This window comes from Adiantum capillus-veneris, chromosome 3 (genome assembly GCF_014529385.1).
Source record: "Adiantum capillus-veneris isolate H3 chromosome 3, ASM1452938v2, whole genome shotgun sequence".
In the NCBI taxonomy this organism is placed as follows: Eukaryota; Viridiplantae; Streptophyta; class Polypodiopsida; order Polypodiales; family Pteridaceae; genus Adiantum; species Adiantum capillus-veneris.
Window position 1 is genome coordinate 102,433,506 of NC_140933.1, and position 20,275 is coordinate 102,453,780.

A 20,275-nucleotide genomic window follows, 5' to 3' on the forward strand; every position below is an offset into this window, starting at 1 on the left:
AGTCTCTTTAAGGTGGATACCACTCTGGAATGGTACGGCGATGTTTTGCATATGCTTTCTACTGGCCTCTACCCAGAGAATGCTTCTCCCCTGCAGAAGAGACGCCTGTTGTTGAAGTCTAGGCCTTTCACTCTCATTGGGGGCCAACTATACAAATCAGGACAGGATGGTGTTTGCGGCGGTGTGTCTCCCCTCATGAAGTCGAGTATATTTTAGAGGATGCCCATAGTGGTTCCACTGGTGGCCATTACCTTGGCCATATTACTGCACAGAAGATTCTCCAGTGTGGCTTATGGTGGCCCTATATTTTCCGTGATGCAATTGCCTATGTAAAGGTATGTGATGTATGTCAGCGCTGTGGCCCTAAACCAAGCAAACAATCAAACCGTCCTCTGCAGGTCTCTATGGCATGGCAACCCTTTGAGAGATGGGGCATAGATTTTGTAGGCCCAATTACTCCCTCTGCCCAACTCGGCAATCGGAAGTATCTTTTGGTGGCTACCGACTACGCAACAAAGTGGGCAGAGGTACTTGCAACAACGGGCTGCACTGGCACTACGGTAGCCAAGTTTCTCTACGAAAATATTTTGTGCAGGTTTGGATGTCCCTTGGAAATCACCAGTGATGACAGGGGTAGTCACTTTGTGAATGAAACAATTTCTATCTTGCTGGCCAACTACAAGATTTTTCACAGAAAATCTTGTTCCTATTACCGTAGAGCAAACGGGCAGGCAGAGAGCACTAATAAGGTTCTGATAGCACTCCTGAGGAAAGCATGTCATCTTCATCTCTCGACTTGGGCTCAAGCTATCCACAGTACACTTTGGGCATATCGAACTTCTTTCAAAGCCACAACCAATCACACCCCATTTCAATTGGCTTTCGGTTTGGAAGCGATAGCACCTTTCGAATTCAACTCAGGATCCCCGCGAGTGGGGAGTCTTCGTGCCAATGGAAATTTGGGGTTGGCATCTGTCTCTCGTCTTTTCTTTTGGAGGAAAGTCGAGGTTTGGTTTCACTGGCTCTAGAAGCAGAGCAGCTTCGTCGTAAAGCTTGGCATGATCGCCATCTCAGTAAGCCGCAAATAACACAAGGAGCACTGGTGCTACTTTATCAGGCCAAGTTTCTGAAAAAAGCAAAGAAGTTGGTCCCAGCATGGCAAGGACCATATAAGGTGATGGAGATTTTACCCCACGGCGCTTTACAATTAGCCACTCTCGAAGGAGTTTCTCTGCCTTTAGTCAATGGATCTCGGATCAAATGCTATCATGCTTAAGAAGCCGCTCAAGGGTCTAATCGTGCGACAATCAAGTATTGAGCTTCGCCGACCCCTGAACCTTTAAATAGCCTCAGAATGACTATCTTCCGCATCTTGCTGTTCCGTTTTATCTTATCTCTTATACCCTCTCCTTAGACAACTCTCCTTCTGCAGACTCTGTTAAGCTCATAGGTTTGATTCTGGATTTAGATCAACTCTATCCTTCACTCCCTCTGTCTTCAATCCCTGTCTGTCTTGGACATAACCAAATCCCCTCAGTCCTCAATCTCGACTCAGTACCTTTTCTCAGCTTTTGCCTCTCAAGTGAATCACAGTTCTTTGATATGCATAAATGCCTTTGTATCATTGAGTGGGGTATTTATGAAAGTACTTCGCGTTTTATCTGCCACTGCTCATTCTTTCTCAGTACCTCGAAATTATCCATGCTTTCTATTAATCAAGTCTATGTATTGGTCGTCGCTAAATCTTTAAGATCTCTGGGATAGTTCCTACATGTTAAAACTCCCTCGTTATTTTTTCTACCCTCGACTTTGTCTATCCTCTCAAACCCCAGCCCTAATCCTAGCCCTAGTGCTTTCCCTATCCCCTCGCCCTAGGCCCTAGGCCCTAGCCTTGACCTTACTCCCGCCCTCGCCCTAGCCTTGGCCTGCTTCGCCCTTGACCTAACTTATCCCTTGCCCCTAGCCCCTCGCCCTCACCCCCTATTTGCTCGCCCCTAGCCCCTCACCCTCGCCCCCTTATCCCTCAACCACCCTCACCCTCTCGCCCTCACCCCCTATTCCTCGCCCTAGCCCCTCGACCCTAGACCCGCACCCTCTCGCCCTCGCCCCGTAGCCCCTCTTCTCTCGCCCCCTTATCCCTCGCCCCTACACTATACATGCCGCTGCCCCGTCTACTACGAGATACGAGGCCGCTTCCATTGCCTGTTCAGAGAGGGTTTTGGACCACTCTCAAGAGTCATGGGATACGAAGATCAGAGATGCATGGGTTTGTTCTTGCTCGAGCTGCGCAGACACAGAGATAGCTTGATGAATGGCGAGGCTAGCCAGTCTCAAAGATTGATCACGGACTTCTTCAGAGCAAACACGGGACAGCCGCAAGAGCCACTCCCACAGCAGAGCTCCCCCCCGTCTCACACCAGAGGCACACTGATTGACCGAGCGATTGAACTGGGGAAATCGAAGCGCCCGCGATTGCGAAGAACTACACAGCATCGACGAAGGCTACGACTGAAAATTCGGAGCACGTTGGCCAGGCATACACGACGCCCGGTCAGACTACTAACCATGGAGGAAATTGATGAGATTCGCCAACGACCAATGCTAGATCTCCTGTGATTCAGCTATCCCAACAAGCCGCCCATTATTCTGCTTAGTTTTTGCTTGACTCACATCGACGAACTCAGGACCCCATAGTATATATCTTTGTTTTGTACTGTTGTTAGGTTATTTTGTTATTTTGTTACTCTGACTTTGTATCAGATCCACCACTTTGTAACTTTCGGGTCTCATAGGTCATTGTGGCCTTTTGAAGACGTTAATATAACATTTCATTTCATTTCATTTCTCTCTCTCTCTCTCTCTCTCTCTCTCACACACACACACACACACACACACACACACACACACACACACACACACACACACGCACATACATGTGCGCTTTCATGTGGTGTCAGAGATTCAAGCTCTTTGATCTGGGCCAGGGCACTAACAACTTCAACGTGACATGTTTTCTCCCGTCGCCCTAGATCTGCTACTGTTTTCAGCAATAGGGGGACACATCTTTTTCTTGCCGATCCATTTTTAAGGATCTCTGTTACCTAGTCCTTATTTCCAGTCCTTAAAGCAAGCCTAGAGGCATGTCTGTGACGTAAAGGAGAACCGTCCACCATCACCCCCACCATAGGAGGTGCAACGAAGTCTGCTCGAATAATGTCATGTGGTCATATGGTTTGCTATATATTATCCGTGAGAGCAGGAGAAGCCTAGCAGCTCCTTTGTTGATGTGGCGAGTTCCGTTGCCCATATTTTGGATGATTTGTGATTTTTCTTTGTCAGTGTTGATCATCAGTTGTCTGTTTTACTTGACAGTCTATTCATATGCTGTGTCTTCTGGGTTTCCTGGAGTCTTTTGTGCACCTATTCTTGACTGGTTCTTTTAAGTTTCTGGACTCTGGACCTTGACGACATACATACCCTGGTGCTTTTGAAGTGATGGTCCTCCGATCTTATTAGCTTCTTTAAGAGCTGGGAATCTGCCTATTATGATTAGAGCTAGTCTCCGTAAATATAGATTTGATAGATACATTTTATGATGTTTCAATTCTCAGCTGCAATACCAAAAAGTTAATACCTTTCCTTGTAACTGCAGCACAATTTCTACCAGCTTTAGGAGCCAACTGTGAATCACGCTATCGAGAAGAGTTTCACGAGATTGAGGTGGACTACATTACTATTCCATACAAAGGTGTTTAAAACGGCAACCACTAATGCACCTGTATTTCAATGTGTAGGAAATAGGGCGGGGAAACTTCAGCAGCGTCTTCAAAGTACTCAAGCGAATTGATGGCTGCCTTTACGCTGTAAAACGATCTCATCGTCAGCTTCGGCAAGATAGTGAGAGGTGCTTGTGACTTTCTCTACATCCTGCTCAATTTTCCCCTAATTTGATCAAAGATTCAATAGTATAATGGGGACATTATAACTACACATGAATCCTTGCGGCCTTGCTGGTTATTTTGAGAGCTACCATTATAGTGGCTAACCAATGCTTGCACTTGTTCTGTTTCTTTCAAATTGAGTGTTGTTTGATAGGGTTCTACCTTTGTTGCATGTGAACAGAAGACAAGCTTTGACAGAGGTTCAGGCATTGGCAGCATTAGGTAATATAATCTTTGTCAACGATTTGCTGACAATATACTGCCAGGGGCTTTAAATAGAGGGTATAAAGCAAAACAAGTTGGTCATTTTATATGAAGATTCTGAATTTTCCCAATATGCGTTTGTTTTTGTTCAGGTTTGCATGAACATGTTGTCAGATATCACACTGCATGGTTTGAAAATGACCAGTTGTACATTCAAATGGAGCTCTGCGAAGGCATCTTGAGCAACAAGAAGCCAGCATCCATGGGAACTCAGGAAAAGTTCCTTCTTGAAGCTCTGCGGCAGGTTAGCTCCCTCCTTTCCAAATCATGTCTTGGTGCGTTGGGTACATTCGGTCTCCACAATCTTATAAAATGAAAATCCTTTCAAAACATCTCAAATGCAGAAGTGAAGGGTGAGTGTAGGAAATGAAAAGCCTCATGAAAGTGGAAAGTCAAAAGACTTTGCATTTCTATATAAAGAGGTGGTTGAGCGTGCATGCAATGTGTGTTATGTTTTCTATTTAGAGTTTCCTTGCACCATGCATGTAAAGAATTTATTTTCTTTGAAGCTATTAGGAGATGCAACTTTCTCTTTTGTCTTCTCTTAATAGGTTGTTGAGGCCTTGGCTTTCATTCATTCTCGCGGCCTGGCTCATCTGGATGTCAAACCTGCAAATATTTATTTCTCCGGAAGCAAACTCAAGCTTGGGGATTTTGGAAGAGCAACGCGACTTGATGGTAGCATAAGTGTTGAGGAGGGTGATGCTCGCTACATGCCACTGGAACTCATAAATGATGATTATCGTCACCTGCCCAAGGCCGATGTCTTTGCACTGGGGGCCACCATATTTGAGCTTGCAAGGGATTTACCTTTGCCTTCTTCAGGATCTCAGTTTCAGGCTATAAGGCAAGGAAGGCTACCATTGCTTCCAGGCTTTTCTCTTCCTTTTCAGAATCTACTAAAGGTTTGTTTGATTAGTCCATCTAGTTCTGCAATTTTATCAATAAGAGGGAATGCTTTACACTTACATTAACTTTGTTGTCATAGGCCCTCATGCACCCAAATCCAGAAGCTCGACCGTCTCCACAAGATTTACTGAAGTGTGCTTTGTTGCGAAATTTGGGGAATGTGGTAGCTTCCAAATAATCTTTGGATGTGCCAGTGAGGATCTTCGGGAGTGTTGAAGGTTCAACAGTGTTACATTAGCAGAGGGGGAGACTCTGCAAGTTGATTCCTTTCCCACAGCTTCGGAGCAATTGCAAACACTGTAGAGTGTGTAGTGTTTTTTGCATATCCTTGTATATTGGACCCCATGCCTTTGAGAATTGGACTCTCTTTACCAACTGTATGTATGGTATAGTAGAAAATTTTGGCCTCCAAAGAAAGAGGGTTGAATTGGAGAGAGATAGATATGGATGGATGGGAATTGAACTCTTCTCTGCCTGACTTCTCAACTTTTTTTTGTACATCAAGGTTGGATGAATGGCAGCAATCTACCTGCTTAACAATTAAACCAAGAGAAGTGCTGTTGTTAAAAACTGATTGCCTGTGCACATTCATTGTGTGCAAGAAAAGAGAATTAATTGCATTAAAGGCTGATGCTGGCCTGCCCACAAGACAAATTTCTAGAAGTGTCAACAGTCAGTTGATTTTTCCACAAACAAATGGCATTTTCCTTGTCCGAGATTTGTTAAAGATTTTGTGACTGGTGCCAGCTCTGCATAGGATCAAATTACACAAAAATGCTATGAACATATACATCAAAAGAAATGGATCCCACATTGTTGCTATTTTATCTTGCATGGTATTAGAGAGTCATGGCTCTCATAGTTAGGATTGTGAGAGAATACTTAGGGCAGTAGTAGTTGAATGTGCAGAGCCTTGATAAAATTTGTTTGATGAAGTAATAAACACCTTTCTGATGATACCATTGAGTGTGAATACCAAGACATGAGTATGTCTCCAAGATCCACCATGTCAAATGCAGAAAATAAAACCTTCTTTGGTGGGTTCAGATGGAGCCGGTGGCAATTGCTCTCTTTTTCAAGTGCCACCTCCCCCCTTGATCACAAGAGGCGGAGGTAATTTAAATTTGTTTTTTCTGCATAGAAGGCATCCAATGAGTGTTAGCCTACTCGTTCGTCTCACTGCCTGTACGCCATTGATCCTTGTTTGATGTGCAATTTCTTGTGTTGAAAAGGTGGCCTCTCTTCCGGCCGGCGGGCGGGTGGGTGGGGAGAGGGGGCGGCTCGCTGAGCTTTTTGTGGGTCTGGAAATAGGCTCTCTACTTTGCTCCAATGAATGTTGGACACGTGGGAGTCATGAACCTGTGAACAACTCTTTTGCCAGCTTGTCTGAACCCGGCCTTGTTATTGCCAGTAAATTCACTTTTATTGGTCAGTAATGGTGGCTTCTTCAAATGTTTTTTGATTGCCTTGTTGTCTTGCAGGTCGGGGAGGACAAGAATGGGTAGCAAGGTGTGAGTCCTAGCTGGTACTGTCTCAAAAGGTGATGTGAATTTGCATCTTATCTTGCAGGCTTATGATCACTATTACGAAAAACTCCTGCACAATGTCACTCCTAGCAGATAATTTAGCACACATGCAATGCTCCAGCTATGAATGCTTCAAATAGTTGGTGACCTCTCATCGTAGCTCACTTCAAGGTTACAGAATGTAGCTCTGCAACCTTGGGATGCACACCACATCAGTAGCAATAATGATCTTCCACTTCCTTGAATGATCGATTGCAACGTCAATAGTGAGAATATCAATGAGCGTGAGCCATGTTAGTATCCGTCAAAGTCCAGGGGAGGGGGGCTGTAGATCGGGGCCGTTCGTTTACTGTCCATTCCATGGCGGAATATGGGCCAGCAGTCCTTGAATGGTTGCCAACTCAACATGCAGAATGCAAGAGGGCGCACTCAGAGTCTGCAGGCAATTGATAGCAAGCCACATCAGCGCTCGGAACAGCTTCTCTTGTCGACAACTCAGCCCTCAGAATTCTCTGTTGCAGTGGTGTGCAAACGTGCTGCCTGTGACGATTGTACTCAGCTGCATTGCAGTGTAACCTAGCCCCCCCTTGCCTTGGCCTTTGACGGCTGGGAATGGTCCACTGCTGACCATTCCCTATTTTAAAGGCTCCCCCATGGTTCTTGGCTCCCCGCCGGTCGCCAAATGGGGTCGCCTTTAAAGTAGGGAATTGTCAGCAACGGACCATTCCCTACACCGTCAAAGTTCAGGGGAGGGGGGCTGCAGATTGCGGGCGTCCGTTTATTGTCCATTCCATGGCGGATAGTCCTTGGATGGTTGCCAACTCAGCATGCAGAATGCAAGAGGGCGCACTCAGTCTACAGGCCATTGACAGCAAGCCACATCAACGCTTGGAACAGCTTCTCCTGTCGACAACTCAGCACTCAGAATTCTCTGTTGCAATGGTGTGCAAACGCACTGCCTGTGACGACTGTATTCAGCTGAATCGCTGTAACCTGGCTCCCCTCGCCTTGGCCTTTGACGGTCGGGAATGATCCATTGCTGACCATTCCCTATTTTAAAGGCTCCCCCATGGCTCTCGGCTCCCCACCAATCGCCAAATGGGGTCGCCTGTAAAATAGGGAATGGTCAATAGCGAACCATTCCCTACACCATAATGCTCATAGGTAGCAAGCAATCAACGGCCTGGCCTATACGTCAACATGCAGAATCAAATAGCAATTGTGTATTTTGTGTATTCCATGCAGGTCCCTTTAAGCTGAAGCTTACATTAGAAAGATGGATTCTGTTCATAGAGTCTAGTATGGGTTACATTGGGTAACTACACAAGGTTCAATGATAAACTAGATGCAAGAAGGTAGTGTAGGTCTTACCTCCAAACCATGTGGTTTGAGGCAGTGTCTAAACACTTCACGAATGTGTGTCATCCTTCTATTAGGTACTTCATTGATGGCCTCATCTTTTATGCTTTAATTTTCTTTGCTTTTGAGAATCTCAAGGATTGTTATGATGATGATGGTGCACATAGTTTTAAGCCGGTTTTGGTGCATATCCATCGTAGAGGCAGAAAAATAATGTAGGAGCATTGTTTTATGTCTTTGGACATAGGTGCAATGTGAGAGCTTTGGTCACTCAAATATTTGCATACATATAATTATCTCCAAAGCTTGAATGCTTGAATTCCTTGTAGCTCATGCTTGAATGCCTTGAAAGTGCTTTAAATCTCGAGCCTCGGATGCACTATGCGGTGGTGACGATTCTTAGTACCTAGTAGCACAAATAATCAAGTCGCTCAAAATTTTAATTCAGGCTCATTTCGGCCTCCGTTTCCACTGCCTAGGCAATTTTTTCCTTCTATGCAAAATTTCTATCAATGTAATTTTTTGCAGAACAAGTTTCTCAGAGTCCTCTTTGTGTTGCTATATAGCACATGTTAGTCCTGCTTCGCTTTTTCTCTTTCTAGGTAGTTTTCACATCAAGTGCAGTCAATCGTCATGGTTGACAACACAGATGCTTTCAAGATGTTTGTTGTTGCGGATAAATTGGATGGGGACAACTATTCAATGTGGATTTACATAGGCTGGGATGTGTCTAAAACGCCACCTAAGAGCATGGTTATCAATGTCGGAGCAGGGCTAGTTACTATTCCGCTAAACTTTGGAGCATGCTTTGGGGCATGTTTTGAATGCAACAACTTTGGACACTTCGCCAAGGAGTGTCTAATGATACTGCAGCTCCGGCAGCACAGGCCCCTAGTAAAATGAAATCCCCGATGGAAGGGCTAGAGAAGCAAGGAGGCAGTAATGAAGGGGTAAATGCAGAGAAGGATGACAAAACGGATATTAAGAATGAACATCCTCCGTTCATATCAAGAGGAAGAGTATATGTCTAATGAGTTTAATGCATTGCTGGCTAATTGTGGGATAAAATACCAGTGTACAGTGCCATATACACCTCACAAAAATGGTACTGTTGAAAAGAAAAAACAGGTTGCTTACGGAGATGGCACGATGTATGGTCAAGAGTCAAGCTTTGCCACATCTTTTTAGCTCGAGGCTGTCACATATGCTACTTGTGTACTTAAACACACGTCCTACCAAAGCCTTGCAGTCTATGACTCCTTATGAAGCATGACATGATAAAAAGCCATCTATTGACCACATGCACGTTTTTTGGTTGTTTAGCTTATGCTTTGGTGCCACAAATGCAACACAAAAAATTGGATGACAAGGTTGTTAAATGCATTTTTGTTGGTTACAATAATGTTACAGGTTATACCATTCGCAAATAAAACGATACATGGGCTTTATGTGATTTGTCTTCTGGAAAAAAGGCCATTGGAATGAAGTGCGTTTACAAGTTGAAATGTAAGCAGGATGGTGAGATTGATTACTACAAGGCTAGACTTATTGCAAAAGGTTATTGCACAATAGAAAGACATTGATTATGAAGACATCTTTGCTCCTGCTGTTCGTTTTCTATGTGCTTTGACAACTCATTTTGGATGGAATATACATCAATCAAACATTGTTATTGGTTTCTTGAATGGTGATACATTTAAGAAAGTTTATGTAATGTAGCATTACAATTTTGTCAAGAAAGGGTAAGAAGATAAAGTGTGCAAATGTAAAAAAGCTTTGTGTGGGTTGAAGCAGTCTCCTCAGGCTTGGTATGATAAATCTGACACTCATTTGGTTAAATGATGCTTTCGTAACAATCCAACAGAAAGCACTTTGTATGTTAAGTGTGCGGGTGATGTATTTCTCATCATCATTCTATACATAGATGATTTACTTTTCCGAATGAGACAGACATTGTTGAATTCAAGGCTGATTTGAATGCTACCTTTAAGATGAAAAACTTGCGGCCTTTGCATCATTGCTTGGGCATACAGTTTAAGCAGTGTGATGGAGGTATTGCGTTGTGTCAAACAAGCTACATAGAGACATTACTATATAAGTTTGGTCTTGAGGGCTGCAAACCTATTACTACTCCAATGGAAATATGGTTGAAATTGAGTCTTTATGATGCTAGTGTTCCTATCGATGTCAATCTTTGCTGTAGGATGCCTTTATTATGTATGCAATACGAGGCCATATATTTAGTTTGGGTTAGCAAATCTATGCATAGTACAAGGTCTAAGGATTGACATGCTGTCAAGAGGATTTTTTGCTACTTGAGTGGCTTTTTACATCTTGGGTTGTTTTATTCGAAGGAGGGATCATTGCCGCCAGATTTACATGCCTTTTCGGACTTAGCTTGGGCTGGTTGTTATGACACGCGAGTGTCCACAAGTGGTTTTTGTTTCATTCTTGACAGTTCATGCATATCATGGTTGAGCCCTAAAGATTCCCTTAAAGATTTGCCAACTCTGACTTCTAACTACACGCGCATTCTGCAGTAGGCCCCTCCCTAGTAGTGACATGCACCGCAACGCCATGGCGTGAATAAATTAAAGAGGGCAATTTGGCGGAGCATAGATGGTGCACCTCTGAGATGGGTGGGAGAGAATGAATCACCGAGCTGGACTTAGCTTCTGTTTCTCCATCACCTCATCGTTTGCTCCAACGCAATCGACTTAGCTTCTCTTTCTCCATCACCTCATCGTTTGCTCCAATGCAATCCTTGGATCCTCTGCAACAACAATCTTGGCCGTGGGCTCTTAGGCTCTCTCTTTTTGCTTTTCGTGCATGCTTTGATGCCTGAGAGAGAGAGAGAGAGAGAGAGAGAGAGAGAGCTGCTTGGAGCTGCCAACCCATGCCATAGAAAAAAGCTTGCAAATCTAAAGTTTGCGACCTCCTCCTTAGCTGCACATCGCCCTCACCCTTCACGTCCAGTGCTTATCTACCCACCGCCTTGCGCGCACAACTGGCTGCTGCGTTGCCCAATACCTGGCACCGTATATCATTTGATTCCTTGTAATTTCTGATTTGATGTGATTAAGCCCCTTCCTACTATGTTACTTGCGACTATGCTTTGCATGACCACGTTTTGTAACGATCTCAGTAACATAGTACCATCTCTCACAAGAAGATATAGAATTGTTCTCATGTAGAGTGTTTTTCATACAATGCATAACATCATGAGCTTTTGCTCGAGAGGCACCACATACCTAGCTAGGTACGATTGGGGGCAAGGGACCACCGGCCCGGCCCTCGCAGAAGCTCATGATGTTGAGGTAAGTCACAATGTGAGAATTATTGTGAGACACTGTCCAAAGCTTCTTGTGTTTCTTATAAAACTATGTTTCGCGTGCCACAACATCAGTGGCTAGAGTAGAAATGAGAAGAGGGGCATGCCTGGACAAAACTTGCCCTGCGTATGTTTCTTTCTTTAGTATTCGATTCCAACACCTTACGAAATGGCTTTCAAATATGTATATTTGAAACTACACCAAAATTATTAACAAGACTTGAAGGCTCTTTGTAATGGGATATAGCAACTCGAAACATCTACTTGAAGCTTGAACAATAACAAGGTCTTCTTTTATAAGTTTTGTATTCTCCACATTTGCTAGTTTTATGAAATTTGTAAACTTGAACAAAAGCAAAAAAAAGGTGTAGGAAGAAAAACCATGCCAACCTTACAATTTCCTGTTTAAAAAAAACAACCAAGCCATTGAGTGTCCATTAGCTTTTTCCCTAACTGAAGCAACACATAGATCTCTCTGTTGGTATGAGAGTCACATTGGTTCATTCAAGTATAAGATGCCTACAAGTTTTAATGAAAAAGTTGAAACTCTTCAATGCATCACTCACTTTTCCTCTTGTGTGTATGATTTGAATATAGATGTTTGAGTATCATTGAACTTACTTGGACAACCATGCAACCTTTACATGAACGATCAATCCATTGGCCTAAAAGATTAAACACCAGCTTTCCGTAGTTAGCAACCATGCAATTTTTGCTTTGATACAAATATGAACATCTAAAGCTCCTTCGATCTTGCATTCTAGAACATTAGATAGCATATATATATATATATATATATACACACACTTTTTTTTTTTGTAAATCAATTTGATTTAACCATCTGTGGGAAACCTCAAAGAGAGGAAAACCCACCAAAAAGATGTACAAGGAAAGGAACACAACAGTGTTCGGCGGTATAAAATATCTAAAAGCATTCATAAGAAAGCTGATGTATCTCTGCTGTGATATCACCACCAAACCACAAAGACTGCCGAAGGGAAATCTTGAAGAAAGGTAGTGGATCTGTATGAATGCGATGGAACATATAGCCATTACACTGTCCGCCATAGGCTGACCCACATGAAGAAGGTTGCAAAGCACTGCAACGCCGACGAGAAGATACCAAAAATTCATAACTGCTTATGGAAGACCGTCATGGGAAAACGTAGCCGCATACACGCAGAAACCCGACGAAGGAATTCTCGAGTGACACAACAATCCCACAAGAGGTGACAAACATCCTCCTCGGCAGATAAGCAACGGACACATGATGAAGAGCGGATACGGCGCATCCTAAGAAAGGTACCCACTAGGAGCACACCAAGTAAACACCGCCAAAGAAACAAACGCTCTTTCAACTGCAAACGACTTTCCCATATTGCAGATATAATCCCGCGCCATCAAATATCTGATTTATGCATGTGCCAAATAGCGTTGCAATGATCAGCAATCCATGGACGAGGCAGAAGAAGAGCATATGCCCGGCCAACAGAAATATCTTGAAATGGCATTTCCCCAAGCTTCCAGTCAGACTTGCGATCACCATCAGCCAAAGGTGAAACCGGCAAGAAAGCTGTCAACATTTGCTGTAATTCTCTCCAAAACTGGCAATAGTGCATGCCCAATCCAAAGCGGCGAGCGGCAAATGGAAACTCGAAAGTGAAACCATCTACATCCACCACATCCTCAACCACTCGAATGCCACGGCAAGAGAGGAAATACGCCTGGCGAGGCGAGCGGTTGACCAAAGTAAGAGAAAAAGCCCGACTCCAATGAAGGCTCTTCACACGAAGCGAGTTTCCTTCCCTCCGAGCATTCCATGAAAGATGAATCGTAACCTGTTTCCATGCAGAAAGCAAGGTGGAAGAAAGTGGGCATCCAAGAATACGACCATCCATCTTACCAAATACTGCCTCCCACATGGATGATTGCCAGTGACCAAATGAGGATGTAACCACATGCTGACTCAAGTGTGCAAACATAAGAGTCCAAGGCTGAGATTGTTGCTCAAGTGTAGGCAAAAGCATAGCCTTCCTAGCAATGACATGCCTACGCAGGTCCAAAATATTCAAACTACCAAAGCGCTTTGGTGTACAAAGTTTTGCCATCGATATTAAGCGCAAACCTTTTTTGTGAGCACGCGTTCGCCACAAATGAGACAATGGCCGACATGAGAGTCAAGACAATGATGGGGCCAATGTAACAATGGCAAAAGGAACTGAACATATGCCATGAGGATACTCTGAACAATTCGCAGGCGAACATATGGCACGAGGATACTCTGAACAATTCGCAGGCGAACATATAGCGGCCAGGTAGAAAGCTTTCAGTAATGCAGTTTAACATTCAGGCGGGTCATAACCCAATTCACTTTCTGCTTGTGAGTAACATTCCATCCAATTGGATAACCCAAATGCCTAGTGATTACATTTGAAAGAACAATCTCTCCTAGCCACAACAGAGCATGCCAATCACAAGAACGAAGCGGCAGAAGCTTTGATTTACGAAAATTGACTTTAAGACCAGCCGCAAGCGCAAACAATTCCAAAGCGTTCATAATCTCTTGAACATCGTTTTGCTGATTGCAGGGCATAAATAGCGAGTCATTTGCATAAGCCTGCCCAATAAAAGTATGACCTGATGGTAGTTACAAACCATGAAGATGCTGCGCAGAGGTCAAGTGATCAAGATACATCAACCCTGCCTAACCAAACAACCAAGCGGCCACAATTCTGTCAATTCCCCGTCCAGCATTCCCGAAGACGTACTACAATCATACAAGAAATAAACCACATTGGCCAACTTAGGACCAAATTCTAGGCATCTCATTGTGGCAACAATGAAGTCCCAATGCACAGTGTCAAAAGGCCTTTTCAATATCAACTTGCATGACGAGCACATCTTGTTGCGTATACTTAGCATATTCCATGCCAATCATAAGATTGGCCAAATTGTCCATGATTTGACGACGAGGAATGAAACCATACTGAGCCTGATGAAGACCTATAAACAAATAGTCCTTGATGCAGTGGACCAACATTTTAACCAAAATCTTGTATATCACCGGCATCAAAGTTATGGGCCGCCAATGAGAGAACTGCTCACAAAGCGCTTGCTTGGGCAACAACTTAAGTAAGCCTTCTTTTCATGAAATTGGTAGATCTTGTTTTTTCCATGCCACATTTATCATGAAGATTAAGGATTGTATAAGGGCATTCCAAAACGAGAGGAAAAATTCCACAGTAAGTCTGTCCCAACCAAGAGATCTCCACTGGCCCAATGCAAGCAAGGCACCATGCAATTCGAGGACAGAGAAAAGATCCTCAAAGCATTGTGCCTCCTGCGAAGATAGAATTGAACGAACATAAGAAAGCAACAATTCACACGCTCCACAAGCTGCCGAAGAAGGCTGAGATGGGCAGCAAACACCGTATGGTAATGTGAAACCATAACCTCAGCCAATTTCCACTTCGAAGAAGTCCAAGCACCCGAAGAAGCATAACCCGTTTAATCGACTACGAGACTCTCGAATGATGCAACTACTTAAAAAATTTCTTCGAAGCACAACCTTTATCCATAAAGGCCTATTGTTGGGCACATGTCTACCACTTAGCAAGCTTCCTCTTATCATTTTGCTGAATACACACTTTAGCTTCACAATATACACACACACACATGTACATATATACACATATATAAATGGAGTGTTATTAATATGGCTTTCCAACCAGCTCATTCTCAAAACCTTGCCTCCACAAGATTCTTGTCCTAACTATTTCAAAGAATCTTAAATTAGTCATGGGGCTAAATATGGTGGTAAGCAATGTTGTTACCTAAAGCTTGTTCATGACTTTATTGAGCACTTATAACGTAACAAAGGCCTGTTCTCAAAAATTCCAAAAGCAATTCTGGTTGCTGTTTAATAAGTAGGTATAGGTATTTGAATTTCTTCTCCTTTGGGTCTAATTAATGAACCGAATTGCAGAAGTACCTTTGATTGACTACGAATTTGAACAAAACCTAGCGACCAGCTTGAGTGACATCATGAATCCTTTATCAAAAATTACTTTATTAACGACCTTTAGCCAACTACTATCCTTGACAGGAGAATGGGTCAAGGATTTTTTTTCTGATGGCATAAGTAAACGTTTCCATAAGAATTTCTTTGCTTGCAATTTTGTAGAATAGCCACTACTAGTACAGGTTAGAAGAAGATTGCCATTGAGTCATATCCATCACAAGTTCCTTTTGTTCAAGAATGTGATTATAATGAGAGAAATACATAGCAAAATATAAGAAGTTGAGATGACAAATATGACATTGAATCCTAAAACCATGGATGCTCATTGGAAACCTCAACTGTCCTGTGGGCCAAATGATCTTGACTTTATGCAGATCCCCACTCTTGATGTGGATGGTCATTCTCACGTTTGATGTTGCCCCAATAGCACAAGAACAAATCAATGGTGGTGGTGGTCGAGAAATGGAGATGAAAATGGTGGCCAAGAACGGGAGACGTTTCTTACCAATAGATAAGTCCAGAATTCTTATGGGCTTGACAATCTCTTCTATAGTTTCTCATGAAGCTGACTTGTAGTTTGCATCCAATAGTAGTTTGTAGATTAAAATTTTATGGGTCTGTATGACTTCCTATGCAGCCAGCTGGACCACACATTTGCTACCACCCATGCCAGGAGCCTTAAATTAGCATCCTGCTGCTCGCAGAAAATTGTCATAGTGACTGACTGGAGGCAGCTGCAAAGTCTGACAGGGTTTCTTGTGATCTGGCTTTGTCAGAGAAGCATAAGCTACTCCATCCAAATCTTTTGTATCTGGCAGACCCTTCCCCTGAAAACAATGTCGAGACGGTATCAAAGTCATTTCTAGAATGGTTTCAACTTTATGAGCTAGTGTATTCAAAGAAATTTATTGCAGAGCATAATTACTTGGGGAAGCTCAAAGTGATGATGAGATGACATTAATGGAAACATCTGGTTATATTCGTCTATGTTTGTCCAAATGGGCACCTTTCGTCTTGCACTGGAGCCAAAATCTTCACACTTCATGGCTACAGCAGAAAATGGAAGAGGAGATGATGCGACTTTGATTTTCGCTACTTGCCCTGCCATTTCAAGTGCCTGTAATAACAGGACCATACATGAGACATGAGTGCCACCCTTGGAAAAAGCTCGCTTCTCTATATGTTTCATTCTTACATTTTCGATTCCGACACCTTTCATAGGACTTGTCAGAAATAGACTGGAGTAAGAGCTTTACCGATTTTAAGAGCTGGGTGACACCAATGACGTCTGCCGAAGGCTCATACACAGGATTGTTTGTTAGAAATTTGTGTAATTCCGCACAACCGTTGTCACCGATAAAATCATCCTTGGAGTTCCTGGCCTGCAGAAGAGATCAGTGGTTACATGCTAATGGATTGCTCTTAAATACATGCTGGCAAAATTGCTTCAAATATCAAGGCTAACCACCTCATCAAATGAGCTACTTTTGTGAAGAACCGCAATCCAAGGTCGAACTCTGTTTGAATCAGCATCCAAATCGAATGCAAATCCACTATGCGCAGGAGAAAATGTTTGAAGCAATTCACTTCTCAAGCAAGCAAGGTCCAACTGACCAGTCAGATGCAACTTCATTAGAGTCATGTCGAAACCCTGTGTATAAAGCAGTCAAAGAAAATTTACCTCAAAAATTGTGGATGAACTGCTCAAAATTAATGAGACCAACGACTCGTTAGAAAATTCAACATCCTTCCTGAGCTGATCCAAAACCATTGATGCAGTAGCATTGTCAGCAGATGTCCCGTAATGGCTTGCATCCTCTCCATCTGTGACCCTCAATCCACACTTTGAAATTGTCAAGTAGGGATCCATCTGAGCCACAGAGACAACCTCATTAAACCAAGTTCTAGTTCAATAAGAAAGGTTTGTTGATAAGGTATAAGTAGGAGATCAAGGACTGAATTACTGTGGAAGATGCACAGGAGAATACCATCAGTCAGACCAATAGTTTCAATGCCATTGTAGAATCCGACCAGTCCTCAAGGCAACTGGCTAGTTAAAAGAGCAAGACATATCACTCAGGTGACAAGCATGCCAATTGAATCTTCTTGCAATGGATCTGCAGAAAATGGAAGTCCTCCCCATGATTGGAGAAATTATAGTCAGCCTTGTGCGGCTGCATTGAATGAGCCAGTAGACACCTCCAAATACCATGAAGAGAATGGATGAGCTCCTGTTCGCTATGGAGCTAACCTCTCAAAACGTGAGCCTTCCCACTCATCATGCAGCGATGCTGGCTAGAGAGCATGCAGCAACATAGCAGCATGAGGTACTAGACCCATATCTAGTGAACCTGGGGCATAAAGCAAATATGAAAAGCTGATTCTCAGCCTGTAGGGAGTCAAGAGATTTCCCTGCAAAATGATAAAGCCCGCATTACGTCCTCTTCTAGACATCAAATTGAATGCGGCTCTCTAAACACTATGAGCCCGAGGAAAAGACTGTTCGTGCGGGTGTGTTGGGGTGGGGTAGGGGTGGTGAATGTAAGGCTTCCACTGCATCCAGACTCCCCTTCAGACCCGCATCACCTGCTGCTCTGATTCACGTTCACCAGATTCCACAGTGGAGACCTTGGGAGGGAGGGTGCATACGTGCCTGTGTGTTTGGCATGAGGTGGGAGTGGTGAATGTAAGGCTTCCTCTGCATCCAGAGTCCCTTTCAGACCCACATCACCTGCCGTTCTGATTCACGTTCACCAGATTTCACTATGGAGACCACTGTTGAAATATTTGATACATGGTGTGGTACCTTTTTTTTACCCCGAGAAAAAGATCCTTATATTAGTTGATAAAACTGCCCATAGGGCTACAAACCACCTCTACTAAAGAGGGCTACATCAAAAACATTGGGAGACTCCCCCAGTGAGTAAACAAAGTATGTACAATGAGGGCTAAATCACAAGATGGGAGGAGGAAAAAGCCACACTGGTGGCTGGACCATGGTGAAGAAAAGCCTTGGGCACCAGAGTCGCACGAAAGTCCCTCTGCACTCCCGCATGAGGTTGGAGCTGCTCTGAAGTGTCACAAATGGGTGACGTGGCAGCAGACCCGGGACACATGCTGACACGTGGCAATACGGACCCGCAATATGCACTGAAATGCTGACGTGGCCTACCGTACGGATTCTTCTGGATTTTGTGGTGCAAAAAGCGTAGATGCTGACGTGGCATGGCGTACGGAATTCCCTGCTTTTACGCTGGCTGATTTTAGCAATGCTTTTGGGGATTATTGCTTTATTTTGAGAAGCTTTTAAACTATTGCTTTTGGGGCTCTGCTTTTAGGCATCCCTTGTATCATTAAATAAGTGAGCTAGGCCTCACTTCTCAGAGCATCTGGACGCAGAGTCGGAGAGTGAGCACCTACCCACTCTCTTGTACTTTGAACGCAGATTAATACAAAACGAAATACCAAAAGGGGCGCCAGTCTTTGGGGCCAATACCTCTTGGCACGGAACTACGCCGTGCCATGTCGACCTAATTGTGAATTGTGAACCGTTTTGAAGTGAATCTCTGCTGTGTCGCGATAGAATCTTGACTTGGGACGTCCAAGTTTGTTACAGTGGTATTAGAGCATAGAAAGATTCTTCTTCTATGGAGGATCCGATCCTTTTTGCAGCGCACACAGCTTTTGTGAAAGAACCCCGGACTGCCCTGACCACGGACTTATTAGCCACTCCCACCCTTCATACATCGCGCATTGAGAGTGGGCGCATCGAGCGCACTCCCGTCTTCATCGCTGTGCCTTATAGGGCATAAAGCCATAAAGAATCCCAGATTACACATGGGTTCTCGTGAAGAATTTGACAAAGATGACACCTCTCATTGGGAAGGCAAAGAAAAGTTGAAAATCCGGCACGGGAATTGAAGAAAAGAATGAAGATTTGGGCAAATTTTTTCAGACAAGTTTGCTAGAAAGGAGTACAAACGTCAATTGCAGATTGGCATATGTGTGAACAGATTGATTAAGTACTCCAAGGACCCGAGATTGACGAAACACCTGAAGAATTACCCAATTGATAAGATTTACTCGAGATGGCGTGTGGCCATCGCTTCTCCTCTCAGGTACGGAGGAAAGCCGAAAAGATAGACGAGTGCAGAAAAGCGGGACATGTACTCACAGAAGGACATGGACAAACACTCTTGAAAAGAAGCACTTCTACAGAGCCAACCAATATGACTTCCTCGAAGACAAGAGCAAGAAAAACAAAAGAATTTAAAGAAGGTGGACAGTCGATAAAATTTGAATCCTTTTCTGGGTTCCGAGATGCTCGAACATGGTGGTCGAGATATACGAACCGCTTGGAATCATCTTCGGATGACCAAGGGAGATTCTTTGGACGCTTATATTTTGGAACTCTTTTCTACCAACCTCTTCATTTATGAAGGTCTCTTTTAAGGAACAGATTGAGCGGTTTTGCTACAGACTCCCTACAGAGATCCGAGAATACTGCCTGGAACAGAAGTCGAATTCTATTCAAGAATTGCTGAGTCATGCGAAACGGGGTTTTGCGATACATTCGGGAAATTTGATTTACCCCACTGATGAGATCTTGACTCAGAGAACCCAACAGACCTCTCACAATGAAATAGAAAGAGAAAGAGTTCCCAGGACAAAGAAAAGAAAGATACACGTCCCCGATTGACTCTTAGAGAAAGGGCTATCTATCTGAAAGAGGGGAAGTGTTGTGGTTGTGGGGAATTTGGACACATCTCCGCAAAGTGCCCCAAAAAGGCACAACAAGAAAAGATTGAAGACAGGCCGGAGAGTTCTAGAGCAGCAGAGGAATGTGGCACAAAAGGCATATGAAAGCAGAACTGGTACCACATTGCGTGGGGCCCGAACCGAATCAGATGAACGAAAGTACAAA

At 43.6% G+C, this 20,275-nt stretch overlaps 2 protein-coding genes across 4 annotated transcripts in view; one reads left to right on the forward strand and one right to left on the reverse strand.

The window, feature by feature from the left end:
* WEE1 (WEE1-like kinase) overlaps positions 1-5,600 on the forward strand; it is a 35,165-nt gene extending 29,565 nt beyond the window's left edge. The window contains exons 5-10 of the mRNA XM_086508968.1: positions 3,653-3,720; positions 3,795-3,904; positions 4,123-4,163; positions 4,298-4,449; positions 4,757-5,110; positions 5,194-5,600. Coding sequence (XP_086365094.1) covers positions 3,653-3,720; positions 3,795-3,904; positions 4,123-4,163; positions 4,298-4,449; positions 4,757-5,110; positions 5,194-5,292 — 824 coding nt within the window. The 3' untranslated portion in view covers positions 5,293-5,600. The remainder of the gene's footprint in view (positions 1-3,652; positions 3,721-3,794; positions 3,905-4,122; positions 4,164-4,297; positions 4,450-4,756; positions 5,111-5,193) is intronic.
* Positions 5,601-15,379: 9,779 nt separating this feature from the next.
* LOC147461406 (protein SEMI-ROLLED LEAF 2-like) overlaps positions 15,380-20,275 on the reverse strand; it is a 108,437-nt gene continuing 103,541 nt past the window's right edge. For all 3 annotated transcript variants that reach the window (XM_086508972.1, XM_086508969.1, XM_086508970.1), the window contains 5 exons: positions 17,033-17,221; positions 16,820-16,960; positions 16,608-16,733; positions 16,277-16,468; positions 15,380-16,178 (listed from right to left, as the gene is read on the reverse strand). In XM_086508972.1, the coding sequence (XP_086365098.1) occupies positions 16,035-16,178; positions 16,277-16,468; positions 16,608-16,733; positions 16,820-16,960; positions 17,033-17,221 (792 nt within the window). In that variant the 3' untranslated portion in view covers positions 15,380-16,034. The remainder of the gene's footprint in view (positions 16,179-16,276; positions 16,469-16,607; positions 16,734-16,819; positions 16,961-17,032; positions 17,222-20,275) is intronic.